Here is a 21,251-nt window from a genome sequence, read left to right on the forward strand (position 1 = left end):
AATTTCGTCATTTTGAAATATTTAAAATTTGATAATAAAAAAGCATTTATTTAGGATTGGCTTTTTAAATATTAAGTTTATGATTTTTCCCTTGAACTAATTTATATCAATTTTTTATAAAAAGTTGTTTTATATCAAATAATCCAATGTTATTAAATAACTATTATTTTTAAATTATTAAATAACTATTATTTTTAAATTGTAAATTGAAAAATTTACAAATTAAAAAAATGGAAGATATCTTGATACGTCTCCAAAACCCAGAAGATCTTAGAACTTTTCAATTTCCAACCGTTCCCGCCGATCAGGTTCTCAATGTAATTGAAGACAAATATTAAGAATACATTAATAATCCAAATGTAACTCTCGAAGATACAGCAAAAACACTTTCAATCGGAAAAGAACGTTTGAAAAAACTCAATTTTCGTACTACTCGGCTATCTCATCAAAGAAAGAGGAAGACCAAAGAAAACATTTTTTGAGGAAGATGTATACAAAATTTTGGAAATTAAAGCACAATATGACATTGGATACTTGCACTCCCAAATTTTCGAAAAAGTTGAAAGATTTAATTTCAAGGAGGCTTTCAAAATTTTCAATCAACAACATTTGTTTACATTTCACAGGCATCAAAAAGTTGACGAACATCCACATGAATACGTTGCGCAATATGTTAATCAATTGTAGCATACTGATTTAAAACTTCTGAAGGAAGATTGTTTCGTACCGAAATGGCTAACAAAAAGTGACAGAAAACCTTAAATTGCGCGGCAATTTTAATTAAAAAAATAATCATGAATTTTTGTGATTGATATTATGCATTTTATTTATATTATATAAGATTTAAATTTAGGGGAAAAATTGGAAAAAAAATAAGATTGGAAGTCTTTAGGTAAGAAGGAAAGGGCAAGAGATATATAGTGTACCTATATACCTCTTGTCCTTTCATTCTAAGTAGAAATGGGAGAAACTTTGTCCGCATCATAAGTTATGCGGACAAAGTTTCTCCGATTTCTAATGGGAATTGCAGGCTATGAGGCACTGATATATAATCAGTACCTCATAGCCTACAATTCCCCTTATTAGACTTCCAAACTTTGAGTTAATGTCTTGACATTAACTCAAAGTTTGGAAAACTTCTCGTACGAACAAATGTATTTTAGAAATATGTTATAATGAATCATTGAAAAAATTCAAATTTTAAATTCAAATGCCTCCAAAACCTGCTGCTGAAGCAGCGAAACCACCGCCAAAAAAGAATTTAAAGGGGAAAAATCAGGGGTTAGAACTAGATTCTACACCACCAAGTGCAGGTGAAGGCGTATTTATCTTTAAAGATGGAAATGCAAAATATGAAGGGCAATGGCAAAGATTTGATGGTGTTATGAAGAGACATGGTGTTGGAATTTATACAGATTGCGGAGCAACATATGATGGGCATTTTGTAGAAGATAAATACGAAGGATACGGAGTTTTTACCTCTGTTGATGGCGCAGTATATAAAGGAGAATGGAAGAATGGTTTAATGAATGGTCATGGAATATATAGATGGCCTGATAAAGCTGTATTCGAAGGTAGTTGGGAAAATGGATTGATGGAAGGACCTGGAACTTTTACAGATACAAGCGGCCTTGTGTGGACCGGTACTTGGTCCCATGGCGAAGCTGAATTAGAAAATATCCCTTTATCATAATAAAAATATACTTTTATATTATTTAAATCATCAAACTTTATATTATTTCTCAAGTTTGTGCCTGCAAGGAGCATCTTTAACCAGTAAATTTCACTAATTTCAAAATTTCCTTGAATTTTTTTAGAAGATTGCAACAAATGCAATTGTTATGCCCCACAGTTACAAGTATCTGCTTCGAATGAGATTGGCAACTGACATCAGCAATGTTAGACAAAAATTTCCCGAAAAAATGTCTGATTGATACTTCTAAGTGTAAAAAACGTATCCAATGGCAATTTAAATGCTTCAATTTCACCATCGAAACAAAAAAAAGTTTAATACTACGTTGATGGCTACTTTCAATATCATTCTAGTTGTGATTACACTAGAATTCATTAAAGCAAGATCATTCCTTTCAGGAGGATGTAAATATTAATGGTGTATAAACACCCATCTGACTTCTATTCAAATTTTTGATAAGTAGTGTGAAGTATCATTGAAAATTCATTGTACTAACTCTAACTCAAATCTCTGATAGTTGGCGTGAAGTATAATTGAAAAATGACCTTAAATATCAGAATTGACGGCCATGACATACAGTAGTAATCGTACAATAAAAAAAAATCTAAGTGAATATCAATATTAAACATCTATTTTTTTATTATTCTTGTTCTGCCTTTTTAATAATATTCATAATTGCTTCTATTCTTGTTCTAATAACACTAGAATCCATTGAAGCAAGATCATTAAGATCATCAATAATTTCTGGATGTTCAAGAATAGCATGAGCAAGTGTGTTAGAAGAAAGCAAAATCCTGTGAAGAGCGGTGATGAATCTTTCTTGAACCGAACTCTCATCATAAGTCAAACAATCATCTAATAATTCAAAGAACTGATCCTTTGTTACCAAATCTTCCAAATTCATTGGAGGAACAAAATACAAAATGTTTGCAAATGATTGAATCCATTCTTTTTGATCTGAAACAGACAAATTCTCGAATAGATCGAAGAACCTCTGTATTATTGGGAAGTAATCAACTGTTGTCAAGAAATACTGATTGGCAACAGCAAATCCCAATAAAAATATAGCTTCAGAACACACTTCCGATTGACTTTGATCTAAGTTTTCCATCAATAATTCACCAATAACTCTATAAGCGGATTCATGACATTTTACATTAGTAAATGAAGCAATATATTCGAAAACAACAAGTGCATATTGTCGAACTTCACGTGAATCCCTATCATCTGTAACACAACGACGTGTAGCAAGGTATTTTAATTGGTTTAAGAACTGTTCATCTTTGATTTCTTGCAAAAAGTCAGGAACAGTGTAAATGCATGTACAAATGCCATGGAGATCGGCTAACAAACATTCCGATGTTGTTCTATAGGCGAATGTGAAAAATGTTCTAAAAATATTTAATAAAATTTCGGATTCGTTTTTGTGGACCATTGGAATAAAAGCTTCAGCAACATTAAGATGCATAGCTAAACTAGGACTCTTGTAAAGACTTGGACCTGTAAAATAAGGAATAAAAACTGGGAAAAATGATTGATAAAAAATTTCTGCATTATCTGGGTTGCATCGAAGCATATATAGTACTGTTTGAGAAACTAGAATCTTATATTCGTCAGAAATATCTGGAAATTGTGAAAAGTTAATTTGCTGAACGTAATCAAGTTCTGATAAGATAAGAGCTTTCTCTGGGTCACTAGATATCCGGTTTAACAATTCAAATATATTTTGATGTGGTGCTAGCGCTGTAATATTTGGTAAGCATTGAACAATGTTTCTGATATCAGATTCTGATAAGAATTTTGAATCTATTTGTTCAAGTATTTGAAGAATATCTGCTATTTCTGCACTATTCATGCAATAATTTATTCTTGATAATTTAAATCTTAATTCTTCCAAGTATTCTTGAGGAATTGTTTCTAATTGAGCACTATCTTCAGTATATGCATTAGCATCTGGTACCATTGTCATAGTATCATCGATTCTTTCTGTAAAATTTCGCTGATAAAGATCAGATCCTTTATAGGCTTTTGATGCTCTAATTTCATCATTGCCATTATTGTTAGGATCTTCCCATGCATCCATTAGATTCCAAGATTTAAACTAATAATTAAAAAATTAAAGGGGGATTGTTGGAATTAGACCCAATTATTTTTATATATTTTGAGACTTTTAATTCATTCTTTTAGATGGGATTATTACAAGCTTTTTTAATATTTGTTTCATATTAACATATTCTATGACCTAATTCATACATTGTTGTCTGGGTGTTATTCGCGAAAAAGAACTGACACGCGTGTTAGACCTCGATACTTTCAAATTGAAAAAACAATGGTAGAGAAAAGAAAAGTGACATTCTTCTTATTAGTTCCCGATACTAATTACATTCTTTCTGCTTTTTTTTTATGTCCAATATAGTGGTCGGTTCTGTTGGAAAAGTTCTAGGAAACATACCTCAAGTTAAAAAAATATCTGGTTTAGGATTATGATATTACCATCACCCTTCCACATATTTTACCATTTTCAACCAGAGTTAACCGTAATAGTCCAATATTTTCCAAACATGAGCTACTCAGTGTCTTCAATGAATTTTGATTAGACAATATCAATCAGAGAATGATTTGTTTGAGTATTTAGAGATAAAAACCATTTGATTAAATAATACAAACAAATTTTTATTTAAAATTTATTTTTGAATAAGCGAAATTAAGTCAGAAACGAAAATTGGATCAAGATTATTTGTTGATGGATTAAGGACATGCAAAACACCACTTTTCAAGACAATAGTAATATCATTAATTTCAAATGTTGGTGTTGAACTTCCTTTATCAACTCTTTTGAAAGTTTTGCCATTCTGAGCAGCGATATTCTTCAATAAATCTTCTGCTGTTACCTGTTTGATATCGCGGAGTTTAATTCCTGAAGTAATATGGTTTCTCATTTTTAGATTATCAAGAATTATAAGTAATGACTCTAATATCTTCTGGTTATTCTTGATTTCCTTGGGAATTTTGCTTTTGAGAGCCAAATATTGTTGAGCAGCTGATTTCGGATTTTGATTTTTCAAAATTTTCTTTCCTTCGCTTCGAATAAAGCAATCAGCAACAAGAGATGTGGTCAAATTCTCAGGAAATACAGGAATCCATGGCGTAAGGACTTCGATTTTCCCTTCTTCAAGAAAAGGAATTAATTTAGGGGAAATTGTCTTATAAAAGAAGTCCAGTGATGATCCAAGAACATGTGGCCAGTGAGAAATAAGGGTGGAAGCGGTGTTATCCCCTGGTTTCCACTTTTTCAAAAGATATGAAGCGTGTTCTTTAACAATATTTGAGAAATGGTCAGGAATTCCTATAGATGCTGCAAGATCTACCCATAACATTGTGTCTTGTGATGTCATTTTACTTAAATTGCGAATTAAATATGGTCGAGCGGACTCTGAGAAGAAAAGTATGACATTTTGAACAGAAAGTATACCTAACTTGTATATACGTTTGATAAAGTTAGTAATTTCTTCGTGTTTCTCTCCTTTATTGATTAAAATTTCAAAATGAGGAAAAATCTTTTGTGTTAGAAAATCTTCCCATAATCCTTGCTTGTTTAATGCCTGGGAAACAGATAGTATCCATTCCTTGGCTTGTTTCCATTCTTCTTGGTGGATATTCTTGATATCTTTTAATAATTTCTTTGTATAATGACTAACAACAGTAAATGCAATAGATTTCGGATCTATTTCTGATTTTTTACTTGAAAACTTCAATTTCTTTGTTTCTTCTTGATTTATGATTGTCGGATCTTGAGAAAGGATAATACATATTTTTATTGCTGAATTGTAGTCGAAATTATTTGCGTCCATCCTATCTATGACTTTTCTTAATGTTTGCTCATTCTCTAGACGCCTACTAAAGTTTTTAATTTGGTTTTTCAAAATTACGATTCTTTCTTTAGAATTTTCTGCTTCGAATGCGGTATTTGTTCTGTATCTTGATTGAACATGTGCATTTTGTTCATATTTCATAAGTGATTGTTGAAAATCTGTGCAAATCTGAGTTGTGGTAAAGCCATTTTCATTTCCAATATGGCCTTTTGGCAGTTCAAGTTCTACATGTTTTGATTTTTTCCTCCAAACGCCTCTTGGTTGAAGTAATTCTGGAATTACTTCTTTTGGTTTTGAAAATTCTTCTGAAACACCTGCATATTTAGGTCTTACGTTAACTTGAAATGGATCTTCACCACTATCTGACTCACTTGAGAATCCTAAATACTTGAGAAGAGAATTTCCATCTGTTAATTTCGACATTTTTTTATAATTTCATATGATTTCCTTTTTACAAAAATTGTAATGTTTTCAATTTTGAATTCTTTTGTCAAAAAAAATATTTTTGAGAATGGAGCTTCCTGATTTGCTCATATATTTGCATAGCCTACCACTAATACACTGCAACTATATGAGTAAATCAGGAAAATCATGCACTTTTATTTTTAGAATTTCGTCTCGAAAACCAACTTCAAGTTTTAAATAAGTATTTGTAAAGCCTTTCCTATGAGTCCATCCATGCATCTACTTAGATCATAAGATTTTTGTAATTTCTCTCGGGAATGGGTTAATAAATTGCAATTCAAGAAATGAGTTTACCATTGCAATATAACGCATTGTACTACTGCGAGTGTTAATATTTTGCTTGAAAATATTACAAATTATTTCAAAAATTAACTTTCTTGTTGTATTCAAAGGCTTAAATTTTTCCAGCTCTGATTTGATTTTCTTTTCTTTCAAAAAAACTACTTTGTTGACTTTAAATTTTATAATGTCTGATCAAGACATTCATCAGAATGAATTCAACGAATTGCGAAATATCTTCAAATATCACATCGATTCATATAATGCGCTATATCAGTTAAAAACTGAAAATGAAGAAGAATTAAACTTGATTTACAAAAAGATCCAGACAGAATTGATTGATTCAAAGAAATCTCTTCCAGAATATATTATTGAAGATATTTTAGATATCATTCCATATAATAACCGCTATACAAAGTCATACTTGGAACTATCCAAACATATATTTGATGATTATAATGTTTCAAAGGTCAAAAATATTAACTCTATTTCAAATTACCTATTTTATAAAGAATATCGAATTAAATTAGACAAATCTGATAATTTCGACAAAAATAATTTCGAAAATCTCGAAATTCATTCAGAAAATACAATTTACAGAGCAATTATGGACAATAACTTAGAAAAATTCATTGCTTTTACAGAAAGTGATGAATTTGATAAAGATCAAAAAATTGAAAGCAAATTATATCCAAATTCTTTTGTAAGATATTCATTACTTGAATTATGTTGTTACCATGGAGCAGTTGATTGTTTCAAGTTATTAAGAACGAAATTTAGCTCAGAAATAACTAAAATTTGTCTAGATCTTTCATTTCTAGGAAGAAACAAAGAGATCATGGGTGAATGTTTGAAATATCAAAAACCAGATGAAGAATGCATGAGATATGCAATTATTTCGCACAACATTGATTTTGTTACATTCTTAATGAATGAATACAATATAGAAATCGAAATATTTTATTGTGGAATTTACAATAATCTTGAATCATTTTTAGTTTATTTCGATCAAACTAATGATATTAAAGGAGTATTTGTTTATTCGGTAATGCTCAATATTCCATCACTTTGCGAATATTTTCTTTCACATGGGGCAGATATTAACGAAAAAATAATTACGGATATACAGCTCTTCATTGTGCAGCAGAATATAATAAAAAAGAAATAGCTGAATTTCTTATTTTACATGGTGCAGATATCAACGAAAAAGATAATGATGGAAATACAGCCCTTCATATTGCAGCATTTCAAAATAGTAAAGAAATTGCTGAAATCCTTATTTCCCATGGTGCAGATATCAACGAAAAAGATAAATACGGATACATACTTCTTCATTGTGCAGCAGAATATAACAGTAATGAAATAGCTGAATTTCTTATTTTACATGGTGCAGATATCAACGAAAAAGATAATGATGGCAAAACCGCTCTCCATTATGCAGCAGAACATAATAGTAAAGAAACCGCTGAAATCCTTATTTCCCATGGTGCAGAAATCAACGAAAAAGATATTGATGGCGAAACAGCCATTCATATTGCAGCAAAATATAATAGTAAAGAAATTGCTGAAATCCTTATTTCCCATGGTGCAGATATCAACGAAAAAGATAATGACGGCAAAACTGCTCTTGATTTAACACAATGGGACAATTGTAAAGAAATAGTCCAACTTCTTATTTCACATGGCGCTATTAATTAAAAAATGTAGTTTGCGAATTAACATGTAAACATCCGAAATAAGTCGTAAACTCTAATTCTTATGCAAATTGTGCTGTTATTCTTTATAATAACTTCTTATTTCACATGGCTGTTATTCATTATCGCGTATTTGACAATTATCATTAATTGGTGAATATATTATTATAAATCAGCCATCATCATTAGTGAATATATTATTATAAAAAATTATTCAAATCATTCTGTTCTTCATATAACAGCAGAATTAAATATAGAAAAAATACATCATTTTGTTCTGGACAAATGGTCTTAATAATGCAGTATATTGTTATTAAAGTAAAGAAGCAACAGAATTTCTTATTTCAAATCGGTTTTAGATTAATGTTAAAAATGTGAACAAGTAAATTGCTCTTTATAAAACAGTGATGAAAAATATTATAGAAACAGCAGAGTTGATTTTTTCATATGTATAAAAATAAATATTCAAGATTTTAAAGAGATTCACCTCTTATGATTGATTTATATGGTACCAGATATAAATGCAAATGATAATCAAAATACGAACAGCTCTTCTGATAGCCAAAAATATGGGTTATGCATTAACCCAATATACAAATAAATTAAAATTGTATATCTTTATATATATTAACTGCCTTTGCTATACCCTCTTAAGGTCTTTCTTTGGCCTCAAAAACACTTGTTCTTGTCCAGAAAGCAAAGAATCTAAAGATGTAACTTCTTTGTTGCATCCGAAATTTTTCGCTTGTATTATTACCCGACTTAATTCTGGTTCCCAAAGAAAATTGGGACATTACGCGCTCGATTTTAGTCAATTGGCAATTACTATCAACAATACTCAAATAGTCAAGTTCCTCGATGGCCACACAAATTAAATATTCTGTTCGGCATGTCGAAGATAGAAAATCCTGGAACGTCTTTGATGCTGACAGCAAACATGAGCAAGAGAACACATGAAAGATTGGTGAATGATTTCTGGCTTGATTTGGTCAGAAATAACTTCATTAAAATCTTTTTCAGTGTATAAGCTGAAACATTTTCTGATCTTGTTCTTCCAGCACGTCCTGAACCTGTAATGATGACATTCTTTATTTCTCTACTTATATTGTTTGTTTGACCAATAAGGAGTCAATTGTCAGAGATATTTCAGCAATGTTGGTTGCAACAATCCCTTTTCGCACTGACTTTGATGGAGGAACAAAAACATTGATCATTTCTAACAAGGGCAAAGAAGAATATAAAGGAAATACTTTAATTTCGGAAATTCTCGCCACCGTATCTAATTCCTCTCTAAGAACTTGTTTCAATAATCAAATAAAAGGAGTGAAAACCTTCAAGAGATCTCTTTTAGATTTCAGTGAACAGCATCAAAATTAAGCTAATATGGCTTTTTTAGCTCAAGCCTAATATTGAAGGCTGGAAATGGCATACTTATAAAGTTCAAATAAGAAAAATTGAATTTGTCTCACTTTTCCTTACCTTTTATTAAATTTTTGTTATACATCAATATTATTTAAAGTTAATATTGTAATTGTTCTTCATTGAATTAACGGCCATTCAATTTCTAAGGTTGTTTTATCAAAATTATGATGGCTACTTACCTAGAAGTTTAAAGGTCTCGATTACTCCCTTTATAATTCAACAAAGAATGCTAAAATTAAAGTTACGAACTTCCAAACCACATATATATTCGAATATCCTTGCGAATCCAACCTCCAATGCGAACCTTACATTATTCAATTTCCAAAAGGAAATTATCGAATTGAACTATGGGGAGCTTCAGGTGGCGATGGCCACCAGCTCAATAATCCTACAATGATGAAATATTCCGGTAGAAATGGCTCTTACGTTACAGGTGATATTACATTCCACTATCCTAAGACATTATATTTATATTTAGGTGGAAAAGGAGAAGATCAGACATCAATTGATGATTATACAAATCCTACTCCTGGAGGATGGAACTTTGGGGGTAATGGAAGTATAGATAAGGCTGATGAGAAATTAGACCCCGTATTTCTTCCACCAGAAAATGGTGCAGGTGGCGGGGGAGCTGTAGATCTTCGATTGATTTATCTCGATATAAATAAACCTTTTGAAAATAGTGCACTCATGAATTCATTGAAGAGTCGTATTATCGTGGCCGGTTCTGGTGGTGGCGCAGTCTCAGACACCAATAGAACTGGATTTCCAGGAGGAACTATTACCGCATTGAATAATGGCGAACACATGTTTGGCGGTACTCAAACAGAAGGTCTCTTTGGAAAAGGAATGAGCGGAATAGATTCCTATGAAAACCAAGGAGGAACTGGTGGCTGTGGTAGTGGTTATCACGGCGGATTCCATAACTTTTCCCTTGAAATTAAAGGAAAAGATTCGTTTGAATCTGGAGGGTCAGGTGGAAGCTCATATATAAGTGGGCATCCTGGATGTATAAGCCCTCATTACCCTGAGAATACAATCGCAGATAGAATCACACCATTCCACGAATCTAAACTCTATTTCACTCACACTGACATGAAGAGTGGTATTGATCTCATGCCTGATTCCTTTAGTTTTCGCCAAATCTTAGGTCATGTTGGTAATGGTGTCTGTCGAATTACATTTCTTACTGATTATAATTGCCAAACAAATATAATTCTATATTCCCACCACCACTTTCTTTTGATGAATTTGATTTTAATAGGGTTTGATGTAACCTGATTACCTTTGAATATATATCCCTTTTGTTGTTTTATTGAATAAAAAATTAAATAGGTCAAAAGTTAGCAGAATAAGAGGCATTCACCTGGGAAAACAGAGTCCAACAAAAATATAAGCCTGCTCACTCTATATACAGATATCATCAAATGTTCTGACTTCTAAATGAATTAATTCAGAGAATTGATATTTAACAAATTCAAGATAGGTATCAAATATTGCTTTTATGAGAAGAGGAAAATCCAAGGTTATTGTTCTTTACTTTATTAAATGTAATAAAATATCTCTAATTTATAGAATAGATGGAAGGCTTTGGAGCACATTATATTAATATGTGCCACGAAACTATTCATACACTCCTTGAAAATACCCAAACTTTGGGGAAAATATCGATCAATTTTCCTATGGTTTGGTCTTTTCTGTAAGGAATCGAAGGGCAAGAAGTGTATAATATGATCATATACTTTGTACCCTTCAATCTCTGCTTGAAATTTTCGAAATTAAAGTGACAAAAGCAAAAGTGCCAAGGTTTAAAATTCATTTTCTGGTTTAATGCCTTTTACTGCAGAAAATATTAATTTCCATTTACTGAGTATTTCAGGCATTATTCTTTCGCTTCTATGTGTCGTCCCATTAGTATATTCACTGAAAGCAATGCGTACAGGCGATATTGCTAACTGTAAGTCAGCTTTATTTGCATTTCTCATTATTTTAATTATCGTACCAATATTGATGCTTACACTTTCAGCAATCAATACATACCTAGTCTGCAAAGGCAACAATTCTCTCGCTTTTATCTTTTATTTCGCAATTTCATTTTTCGCACTCGTCATGCTTATTTGCTCAGCCATACTAATGAACAATGCTCATAGTTATTCGAATCTTTCAACAACTCCTCCAGATAAAGTAGAAGCTGCTAGGGAAACAGGCAATCAGGCGAGATTGGCCGGAATGACTGGCATCTTTGCTACATCAATCTGCTTATTAATTTTAGTTCTTACTGCTGCTTCATTTTTCATCATCAGAAATAAGACAAAGAAACAAGAATACTCTCATTGGATGTAAATGTACATCCACTGTATTTCTTTTTATATATTTGTGATCCCGTTTTTAATCTATTCTGTAAACTTTATTTTTCTATTGAAATAATTTCATCAGAATTTTAACATAAATAGTTGTATTTGCTCTAAAACAGAATGAAAATGTTTTCCTACACAGTATTAAGTGCTGATATATCAAAATCTAAAAAAAAAATCAAAAACATAACAATTGCAATGGTTAGTTGGATAATATCATTCAAATACTAAATTAATCAAAAATTCAAGTAAGAAAAAGCAAAAGAAGACTTATTATTAGACGAGATATTGTTGATTTATCTTAGAAACTAAAACTTACCCAGAAACTGTATGCTTAGAAAGAATTTATGATTTGTTAAGATCAAACTCTGTGCACCTTTAATGGTTGAGAAATTAATAAGAATAAACTCGAGAAGTTTGTCGCAAACTCTTCATCAAAAAATGTACTTTTACGAATATGTTCCCAAGGAGTCAAAAACTGTAAGATGTTGCTCCAAACCTCAAGAAATATGAGAATCGGAATAGGGTTATTCTTATGTTAAACTGTTGAAGAAGGTATTATCCGAGCGACAAAGAAACATCTTGCACTTTTGTTGCTTAAAATTCTGTATAAAAATGAGTAACGATTGAAAAAAATTGAAAAAAACGAAAAGTTATTAAAAGAAACGGCATATCTGCCATTTTTAAAGAGCTCCTTGAATAAAAGGAATCTTATCCATTACTCGGACAAAACTCCAACAAGGAGAAAAATAAAATAAATAAAATAATTAAATAAATAAAACAGGTCTAAAAGTATTCCGGAAATTCTTCGTCGGTTGACTGATCATCTGGAGTAGGATCTAGTTCAAAATCTTGAAAGTCGTTACCAAGAGTAGAAAAATCCGCGTCCTGTGGTGATTCCGCTAAAGGATTTCCTAAAGAAAACTTGAGCAGGTCTTCCAAGGTGGAGTCCCCTTTTTCAGTTTGAGTGTGTGCCACCTGGCAAATCACTTGATCGCGGGGCTCCTCAATTTTAAAAGGGGCAGGACATTGAAAGGTTCTTCTGTTCTTAATCTTGTTTTGTAAATGGCGAGCTTGAGCAGCTTTGCTAGCATCTCCTCTAAGTTCGCCAATAATTTTTTTATATTCTTCGAGAGTAATGTTTCGTGCAGTGTCGAACTTGATGTTCCCCTTATCTACTTTAACCATTGTATAGCCAGGGTCTCCGGGGTTTTTGAAGCATAGTATCTGTGCAAATACAGGTAACTTCATCTCTTGAAATGATGAATGTAAAACGATAAAAACTTCTTTTCAATGAATTTATGAATGAGTGTAATTTTTGTAAAGTATTTTTCATATAAACGCCGGAAAAGGCTAAATCTGTGTTTAACATCGATAAATAGATATCTTTTATATTTGGTACGATGGTTTGACATATTTTGACAACAATTGAAAGAAATTGAATGGTTTTATAACAAAATTCTGAGAAATTGCGATTTTCAACCCAACATCGTTGTATTCAGGGACATAAATATTATTAGGCATTATCTTTTAAGGCATCATATAATGAAATTACCCATCTTTAAGGGTGCACACGAGAGGATCATGTAAACTTCAGAATTTAGAACCTTATTTTTAGGCATTATCTTGGCTACCTATTTAGGCTCGAAAAGCAAAACATATCAAAAAATACAACTTGACTCCATTATGACCCTTTCATGGAGGTAGTTTTTATCCGCTAGTATTTTCCCTTTGAATCTCTTTACAATTCGAAATCAAATTCAAAACTCAGTAGAAGAAAGGAAGAATCGACTTACTACGGTTGTAATACGAATAAATACATATATTTAATTATTTTTATTTACATAATAATTGTTTGAAGCTCATATTCCAACAAATTTTTAAATAAAAACATTAAAATGTTGAAAATGTTCATATATTTTAATAGGGTTTTGGCACTTTATTGAGGAATTACTACATACATAGTCGAACTGAACTTGATATTTTGAAATTTAAATTATTTATCAAAATTAAAATTTAACTTGAAATTTATAATTATTTAGTCATATTTTGCATAATTCTGTTGTAAACAGAAATTCATCAAAAGTGACACCTCAGAAAAGCTAAAATATTGAATTTTTGGAACTTTTGATAGAGCATGTTTTTAAATATTAATTAAAGTAAATGTATATTTTGTAAAGATTCTTTTTAATAAAAAATAAAATTTTGAAGAAGAACACAAAATCTTCTGAAAAATAATATCACATAAACTCATATTATTTTCTAATATATAACTATTTTATATAAAAATCAAATTCAATGATCTTAAAAGCGAAGGATAAACCTCAAAATTTACGAATATAATGAGTGGGAATATAATGCTTATCTATCATAAAACCATATGAAATATCAATTTTTGCTTTACGCCTAATTTTTGACGACAATTAGCAAAAAATGTTAAATGTTAACACTCAGTCCATTTGAATATGAAAAATAAAATTGACTTTGATTAAATGTTTTTATTTATCATGCAATTCTTCTTGCGACCAAAGATTTGAATAAAATTTCAAAAAAAAAAGATAGCTTAAAAAATAATATACGGTAGTGTTTACTAATAGATGAATAGTATATAAATTCTATTAAAATGGATTTGATCCAAAAAAATATAAAACCAAAAATAATTGTTATAATTTAAATGAAGAAGTAATTTAAAACGATTTTATTTATGATCAAATTTTATATATTTTTTGGATCAAATCCATTTTAATAGAATTTATATACTATTCATCTATTAGTAAACACTACCGTATATTATTTTTTAAGCTATCTTATTTTTTGAACTTTTATTCAAATCTTTGGTCGCAAGAAGAATTGCATGATAAATAAAAACATTTAATCAAAGTCAATTTTATTTTTCATATTCAAATGGACTGAGTGTTAACATTTAACATTTTTTGCTAATTGTCGTCAAAAATTAGGCGTAAAGCAAAAATTGATATTTCATATGGTTTTATGATAGATAAGCATTATATTCCCACTCATTATATTCGTAAATTTTGAGGTTTATCCTTCGCTTTTAAGATCATTGAATTTGATTTTTATATAAAATAGTTATATATTAGAAAATAATATGAGTTTATGTGATATTATTTTTCAGAAGATTTCATTCTATATGCCTATGAAAAGTACTCTCAAAACTAACTTTTTCCTAATTATAATTAAATCTAGAATATTGTATTATGCTTAGTATTATTTCATTTTTCTCATTCAATTTAGAATTTACAAATGTCAAAAAATTGAGAGCTGTCACTTTTGATGAATTTCTGTTTATTACAATTCTATGTAGATTTTGTAAAAAATCAAGAAAGAAAAATTTTAACGTGCTTTATTTTTTCTTTTTTATAATAATACATATTATTATATAATTAACATATTCATAATGTTTCACCCTTTCAAAAATATAATCCTCCTCCTCTCAAATAAACGTACATACGGGTGGCCTCTTTTTTCAAAAAATTAAAATTTGAAATTTTGGGCTCAAATATTAGAGATTTTTTCAACCTTCAATGATATATGTTGTCTATATCAGACCTCCTTTCTTTTTGATACTTAACATTGTTCCTAAATCTTAGCCGTTAAGGCTGTTCTGAAAATATTTTTTTTCGAAAAAATTCGAAAAAAATTCTTAAAATTCAAAAATCGCTTAATTCCTAAGGATTTTGGAAAAAAGTAGGGTTGTACAAACTGGCACAATTTTGCGGGCCGCCTGCCAGAAGCTGGCACGCGGCCAAAATCAAAAAAGTGGCCAAAAATCGAGCCTCGTGGCGTGGAAAGGGTGGAGCCCGAAGGGCGACATCCTTTCCACGCCACTCGGCCTATGACCAAAATTATATAATATGCTCATTATTATTTTTTCTTTTTCCCTTTTCCCTTCCTTTTTTTCTAGTTTTGGAAAGGAAAAAGTAAAAAATTTAATAATTAATTTTATTACTATGAAAATATACTTTTTAGCTTATATTGTAAGCTGTGAGAGTTTTAAGTGATGGAAGATATAAATCAAATTTGAAATTCAACAAATCTTGTTATGATTAAGTTGAATATTGTACTCTAATTAAGAGTTTTCAGTTATGAACTCAGGTATTATATAATAAAAGTATAACTCAAGATAATAAAGAGGTTTTTAAAATGTAGATCTGAAAATCAAACTACCATGTTTGATATGATTAAGTTGAATAATGTTATTTTATTAAATGGTTCAAATCTGTGAAATCGGCAATTACAAATTAAAGGCGTAGTTCAAAAAATTAAAGAGATTTTAAAAATTTAATATCAGAATTAAACTAAAAAAAGGATTTAGTTATTTCAGTAATTATCAGAAAAGGTTAAAAAGATAGGGTAAGTAATGAGACTTGAGTGAGATGTGAGAAATCATATGTAAATAATTAGATATCTGATGAGTAAGGTAGTAATGAGAGTTAAGATCTGGTTAGTAAGGTAGTAATGAGAGTTAAGATCTGGTTAGTAAGGTAGTAATGAGAGTTAAGATCTGGTTAGTAAGGTAGTAATGAGAGTTAAGATCTGATGAGTAAGGTAGTAATGAGAGTTAAGATCTGATGAGTAAGGTCGGAGAGTTAAGATCTGGTTAGTAAGGTAGTAATGAGAGTTAAGATCTGGTTAGTAAGGTAGTAATGAGAGTTAAGATCTGGTTAGTAAGGTAGTAATGAGAGTTAAGATCTGGTTAGTAAGGTCGGAGAGTTAAGATCTGGTTAGTAAGGTAGTAATGAGAGATCTGCGGGCAGTAATGATACATCTATGAGTACATAACTAAAACCTGAGTTCTATGAGCGAAATCTGAGAGCTGAAAGCCGAGAGATCTAAGGTAAGTAATGAGAGAAGAGAATTTGAAAATTTACAAAATACGTTTACTCATACAAAATAATTCGCATTCTTTTATAACGAATCTCAATGCCAATTAATACATAAAACAGATTTTAGCAATCAATTGCAAGATTTAGAAAGATTTTATTTATAATCTCAGCCAAATTAACAAATATTTTATTGATTTCGTAAAAATAGCAATAAAACATAAAAATATGACATTCTATTTTTCCAAAAAAAATTCAAAAATCATTTTTTAACATGACATTTATATTTTTTAATTTTTTTTTAAATTTTGAATTTTTTTTTGGAATTTTCAACCATGTCAAAAGTCGGGATCTACAAATGTATTCTCTTTGACATAGGATAAAAACATCCTTTCTTATAATTTCATTGTAAAATAAAATTTTCTTAAATTTATTGAATCCAAACTCAACTTTGCAACATTTTATTATCATAAAAACTAAGAAACATCAGGTAAACTTCAATTTGGAGAGCTTAAAATCATATCTAAATTGAAAAATAAGGGGAAAAAAATTGTAAAAAAAAATCTCATTAGATGGGGCAAAAAGTGACTTTTTTAATGTGTTTTTTTAAAAAATCGTGCCAGCTGGCCAAAAAAGGTGTGCCAGCAGGCGTGCCAGTTTGTACAACCCTAGAAAAAAGTTTTTACATGAACATGTGTATATTATATGAAGTATATTGATAAGGTAAAAATCAAATTTTATTGCATATTCATCGAGAAAATAAACTAACGAATCCCTCAAAATTGAGAGGGTAATCCTCCTCCTCTCAAATAAACGTACATACGGGTGCACCCTTAAGACTTTCAAATATCAAATATTTTTTTAGAAAAAAAATCCTCTTATAGTGATCGATGGATATAAAGTGATAATGGCAGACTCGTTATGGTATCAAGCGTAATATGTAGTATTCAATATACAAAATTATAAAAAATAGAGGGAAGTATAATGCATACTAATAAGAACTTGCTGTGGCAAAAGAATTTGATTGTGTGCTCTTTTCATATTTTCATTATCTCATTGTAATTGACCTTCTTCATAAAAATTATGAAAAAAAATAGTCGAAATTTCTGAGTCGTAACATAGAGAACATAAGACATTCATAATTTTATATTTTTATGTGCGGTCCATAAACAAAACTAAAGGTATCGACAGAATTTTCTGGTAGTGATCATCTACTAGTTGGATAGCTCTCATATTTTGTAAATCTAAGCCATAATCTTGGATCACGATCATTCTGATTCAGGATAACTCACTCTTATATGTCATTTTTCTTCATTCTTGATGAAATTGACAATCTAATCCGTATAATTCGAATTAGTTCGGGTTTCTTGTATTTTTGAGGCTTCCTATAATGATATATTTGATTATCACATATGAATCTTATTTCAGATTCCGTTTAGAATTATGTAAATCAATAAAAAAAAACTTTTGTTAAAAGAACTGTTATTTTATAGTGTTGAGTTCTTTTACAATTAATTTGAGATAGTCTCGATAATTTTTAGTTCAAAAAAAATTCGTTATATAAATTGATTCAGTACTATCAGAGCGTATCAACTATTCAATGATGCCAGCACTATATCAAAAAATCAAATGAAAATACGTTATTATCCTCAGAAAATAAATATGACTTCTACGGTTTTGTCACTCTTCATCAATGCGTGAAGTTATTTCTATCCACGTTGGACAGGCCGGTGTTCAGATTGGTAACGGCTGCTGGGAACTCTACTGCCTTGAGCACGGTATCCAGCCAGATGGCCAGCTCCCATCAGACAAGACAATCGGTGTCGAAGATGATGCTTTCAACACCTTCTTCTCCGAGACAGGCGCCGGCAAGCACGTTCCACGTGCTGTTTTCGTCGATCTTGAACCAACAGTCGTCGACGAAGTCCGCACAGGCACATACCGCCAGCTTTTCCATCCAGAGCAGCTCATCTCCGGCAAGGAAGATGCCGCTAACAACTACGCGCGTGGCCACTACACAGTTGGTAAGGAAATCATCGATCTCACACTCGACCGCATCCGTAAGCTTGCTGATCAGTGCACAGGTCTTCAGGGCTTCCTTATCTTCCACTCCTTCGGTGGTGGCACAGGTGCTGGCTTCGGCTCCCTCCTTCTTGAGCGTCTTTCTGTCGACTACGGCAAGAAGTCCAAGCTCGAATTCACAGTCTACCCATCTCCACAGGTTTCCACAGCCATCGTCGAGCCATACAACTCCATTCTCGCTACACACTCCATGATCGATCACTCCGACTGCGCTTTCATGGTCGATAACGAAGCTCTCTACGATCTCTGCCGCCGTGCCCTCGATATCGAGCGCCCAACATACACCAACCTCAACCGTCTCATCGGCCAGGTTGTTTCCTCCCTCACAGCCTCCCTCAGATTCGATGGTGCCCTCAACGTCGACTTCACAGAGTTCCAGACAAACCTTGTCCCATACGCTCGTATCCACTTCCCAATCTGCTCCTATGCACCTGTCATTTCTGCAGAGAAGGCCTACCACGAGCAGCTCTCTGTTGCCGAAATCACAAACTCACTCTTCGAACCAGCCAACATGATGGTTAAGTGCGATCCACGTCACGGCAAGTACATGGCTTGCACACTCCTTTACCGTGGTGATGTCGTTCCAAAGGATGTCTCCGCTGCTGTCGCTACAATCAAGACAAAGCGCACAATCCAGTTCGTCGACTGGTGCCCAACAGGCTTCAAGATGGGTATCAACTACCAGCCACCAACAGTCGTCCCAGGTGGCGACCTCGCAAAGGTCCAGCGCGCTGTCTGCATGCTCGCTAACACAACAGCCATCGCCGAAGCTTGGTCTCGCCTCGACCACAAGTTCGACCTCATGTACGCTAAGCGTGCTTTCGTCCACTGGTACGTCGGTGAGGGTATGGAAGAAGCTGAATTCCCAGAAGCTCGTGAAGATCTTGCCCTCCTCGAGAAGGACTACGACGAAGTCGCTGCTGAGTCAGTCGAAGGTGGCGATGAGGAAGAAGATGGTGGCGAAATGTAAATTCGCTAATTCCTAAAACATTATTATTAATGCTCATAATTAGATATATTTTTTTCTCATTTTCTTAAAATTATTCAGATCCAATTTCATTCATATTGGATGAATAATGCTAATTTTTGCTAAGCATATTCATGTTGCAACTAAATTTGCTTAATATAATGGCTTGACTATCATTACCTTATAATGTTGAAATTTGATATTGAGAATGGAAGAGAAGCTAAAGAAAAAAAAATTAAAGGAAATGAGAAAATTTAGCTCTGATCTAGCCTCCTTTCATAGCAAAGCTCACGCAAATAAGATGATTACGAATTCTCTATCATACCTTCAAACTGTATCAGAATAGGGTTGTATATGACTTAGCTTATAACGGTATCAATAATTCTGCTTTTGCCCCTTATGAGATAAATTTAACTGCCGGAAAATGGAAAATTGAGTGCTGGGGTGCTAGTGGTAATAGTTCGATAGGTTATGATTACGGTCTTGGCAGCTATACTAGTGGCATTTTATCACTCGAAAGAAATTTAACTCTATATGTTCATGTAGGAGCAAAAGGCTGGCAACCACAGCCTCAAGCTGCTTATGGTGGTGGTGGCCCAGGACAAGTAGGAGGAGGTGGTGCCACCGATGTGAGATTGAATCCAGGACCATATTTTGATGAAGATGGATTGAAAAGCCGAATTATGGTGGCCGCTGGTGGTGGGGGATACGATTATGCTGGTAGTGGTACTATAGCTGGTTCTGGTGGCTGTTTGAAAGGTTTTGATGGCAATGAAAAGGGAGGTAACCAAACCTCCGGAGATGATGGTTATTATAAGGGTAATTTTGGTTTAGGAGGCGGAAATGGAGAAAGATTATTTTATTACGGCACTCCTGATGGAAATGCAGGGGGTGGCGGGGGCTATTTTGGAGGAGGATCTGCATTCACTGTTGACATGGGCTCAGCAGGCGGTGGAAGTTCATACATAAGCGGTTTTCCAGGATGTATTTCTGTTGATAAAAATTATACTCAAAATAATCCTAAATTTTCTACTGCAGAAGATCCTTCGATCCATTATTCGGGGATAAAATTTGAGAACCCAGTGATTATTGATGGGAGAAGTCCTATGCCCACCCCGAGTCTTAACTCAACAATTCCAGAGTATGGTCATATAGGAAATGGACATGTAATCATTTCCACAGCTGAAAAATTTGGTTATCCATATTTTTCTCGAATTACTGCTATACCATACAAAGTTAAATGTTCAATTCCATTGAAAGTTGGACGCAATTTTGATGTTTTCTTCACATTATCTATTGTATATTTGTCTCTCGGATAAAACTCATATCTAAGGTAGTCACAAAATCTCAGTAGTGAGGCTCTCAAAAATTGAACCGTACTCCATACAAAATTTGTGTACCCTCACTACTTAGATTTTGTGGCCTTCAATTGAGAGGTTAGTTTTGATAGAGCAAGTTATAAAATTAAAAGGGAAAAATAAATAAAATTTAAACATTTAATTATATATAATGTAAGGAGTGTAATTCCAAATTTTCTAAAAACTATTCAAATTTGAGCATTTTTTTGGAAATAGTAAAT

The 21,251-nt window shown here is 32.1% G+C and overlaps 9 protein-coding genes across 9 annotated transcripts, besides 6 other annotated features; 6 read left to right on the top strand and 3 right to left on the bottom strand.

Annotated features, from left to right (window-relative positions):
- Positions 1-896: 896 nt before the first annotated feature.
- Positions 897-1,103: a mobile genetic element.
- A 74-nt stretch (positions 1,104-1,177) lies between these two features.
- On the top strand, positions 1,178-1,748 carry TVAGG3_0088370 (1-phosphatidylinositol-4-phosphate 5-kinase protein; the record flags this gene model as incomplete). Its single annotated transcript, XM_001313002.1, has 1 exon — positions 1,211-1,693. The coding sequence occupies one exon, from the start codon at positions 1,211-1,213 to the stop codon at positions 1,691-1,693; it is 483 nt and encodes a 160-aa protein (XP_001313003.1).
- Positions 1,749-2,329: 581 nt separating this feature from the next.
- On the bottom strand, positions 2,330-3,799 carry TVAGG3_0088380 (armadillo (ARM) repeat-containing protein family; the record flags this gene model as incomplete). The annotated part of the gene is made up of 1 exon (XM_001313001.1): positions 2,334-3,776. The coding sequence occupies one exon, from the start codon at positions 3,774-3,776 to the stop codon at positions 2,334-2,336; it is 1,443 nt and encodes a 480-aa protein (XP_001313002.1).
- A 191-nt stretch (positions 3,800-3,990) lies between these two features.
- TVAGG3_0088390 (uncharacterized protein) lies at positions 3,991-6,001 on the bottom strand (the record flags this gene model as incomplete). The annotated part of the gene is made up of 1 exon (XM_001313000.1): positions 4,378-5,988. One exon carries the CDS (start codon positions 5,986-5,988, stop codon positions 4,378-4,380), a length of 1,611 nt encoding a protein of 536 aa, XP_001313001.1.
- Positions 6,002-6,496: 495 nt separating this feature from the next.
- TVAGG3_0088400 (protein of unknown function (DUF3447)) lies at positions 6,497-7,477 on the top strand (the record flags this gene model as incomplete). The annotated part of the gene is made up of 1 exon (XM_001312999.1): positions 6,497-7,477. The coding sequence occupies one exon, from the start codon at positions 6,497-6,499 to the stop codon at positions 7,475-7,477; it is 981 nt and encodes a 326-aa protein (XP_001313000.1).
- Positions 7,478-8,413: 936 nt separating this feature from the next.
- TVAGG3_0088410 (glycine-rich protein family) lies at positions 8,414-10,765 on the top strand (the record flags this gene model as incomplete). The annotated part of the gene is made up of 1 exon (XM_001312998.2): positions 9,819-10,706. The coding sequence occupies one exon, from the start codon at positions 9,819-9,821 to the stop codon at positions 10,704-10,706; it is 888 nt and encodes a 295-aa protein (XP_001312999.1).
- Positions 10,766-10,980: 215 nt separating this feature from the next.
- Positions 10,981-11,182: a mobile genetic element.
- A 59-nt stretch (positions 11,183-11,241) lies between these two features.
- On the top strand, positions 11,242-12,088 carry TVAGG3_0088430 (uncharacterized protein; the record flags this gene model as incomplete). Its single annotated transcript, XM_001312997.1, has 1 exon — positions 11,256-11,768. The coding sequence occupies one exon, from the start codon at positions 11,256-11,258 to the stop codon at positions 11,766-11,768; it is 513 nt and encodes a 170-aa protein (XP_001312998.1).
- Positions 12,089-12,565: 477 nt separating this feature from the next.
- On the bottom strand, positions 12,566-13,030 carry TVAGG3_0088440 (uncharacterized protein; the record flags this gene model as incomplete). The annotated part of the gene is made up of 1 exon (XM_001312996.2): positions 12,566-13,030. The coding sequence occupies one exon, from the start codon at positions 13,028-13,030 to the stop codon at positions 12,566-12,568; it is 465 nt and encodes a 154-aa protein (XP_001312997.1).
- Positions 13,031-13,839: 809 nt separating this feature from the next.
- Positions 13,840-13,877: a mobile genetic element.
- Positions 13,840-13,877: a terminal%2Cinverted (terminal inverted repeat of Banshee-A3 transposon ID:TVAGG3_0088450).
- Positions 13,878-15,054: 1,177 nt separating this feature from the next.
- Positions 15,055-15,091: a mobile genetic element.
- Positions 15,055-15,091: a terminal%2Cinverted (terminal inverted repeat of Banshee-A3 transposon ID:TVAGG3_0088460).
- A 3,215-nt stretch (positions 15,092-18,306) lies between these two features.
- Positions 18,307-19,714, top strand: TVAGG3_0088470 (alpha tubulin; the record flags this gene model as incomplete). Its single annotated transcript, XM_001312995.2, has 1 exon — positions 18,317-19,675. One exon carries the CDS (start codon positions 18,317-18,319, stop codon positions 19,673-19,675), a length of 1,359 nt encoding a protein of 452 aa, XP_001312996.1.
- A 595-nt stretch (positions 19,715-20,309) lies between these two features.
- On the top strand, positions 20,310-21,029 carry TVAGG3_0088480 (glycine-rich protein family; the record flags this gene model as incomplete). The annotated part of the gene is made up of 1 exon (XM_001312994.2): positions 20,356-20,991. The coding sequence occupies one exon, from the start codon at positions 20,356-20,358 to the stop codon at positions 20,989-20,991; it is 636 nt and encodes a 211-aa protein (XP_001312995.1).
- Positions 21,030-21,251: the final 222 nt, after the last annotated feature.

This window comes from Trichomonas vaginalis, chromosome IV (assembly GCF_026262505.1).
Source record: "Trichomonas vaginalis G3 chromosome IV, whole genome shotgun sequence".
Taxonomy (NCBI): Eukaryota; Parabasalia; order Trichomonadida; family Trichomonadidae; genus Trichomonas; species Trichomonas vaginalis.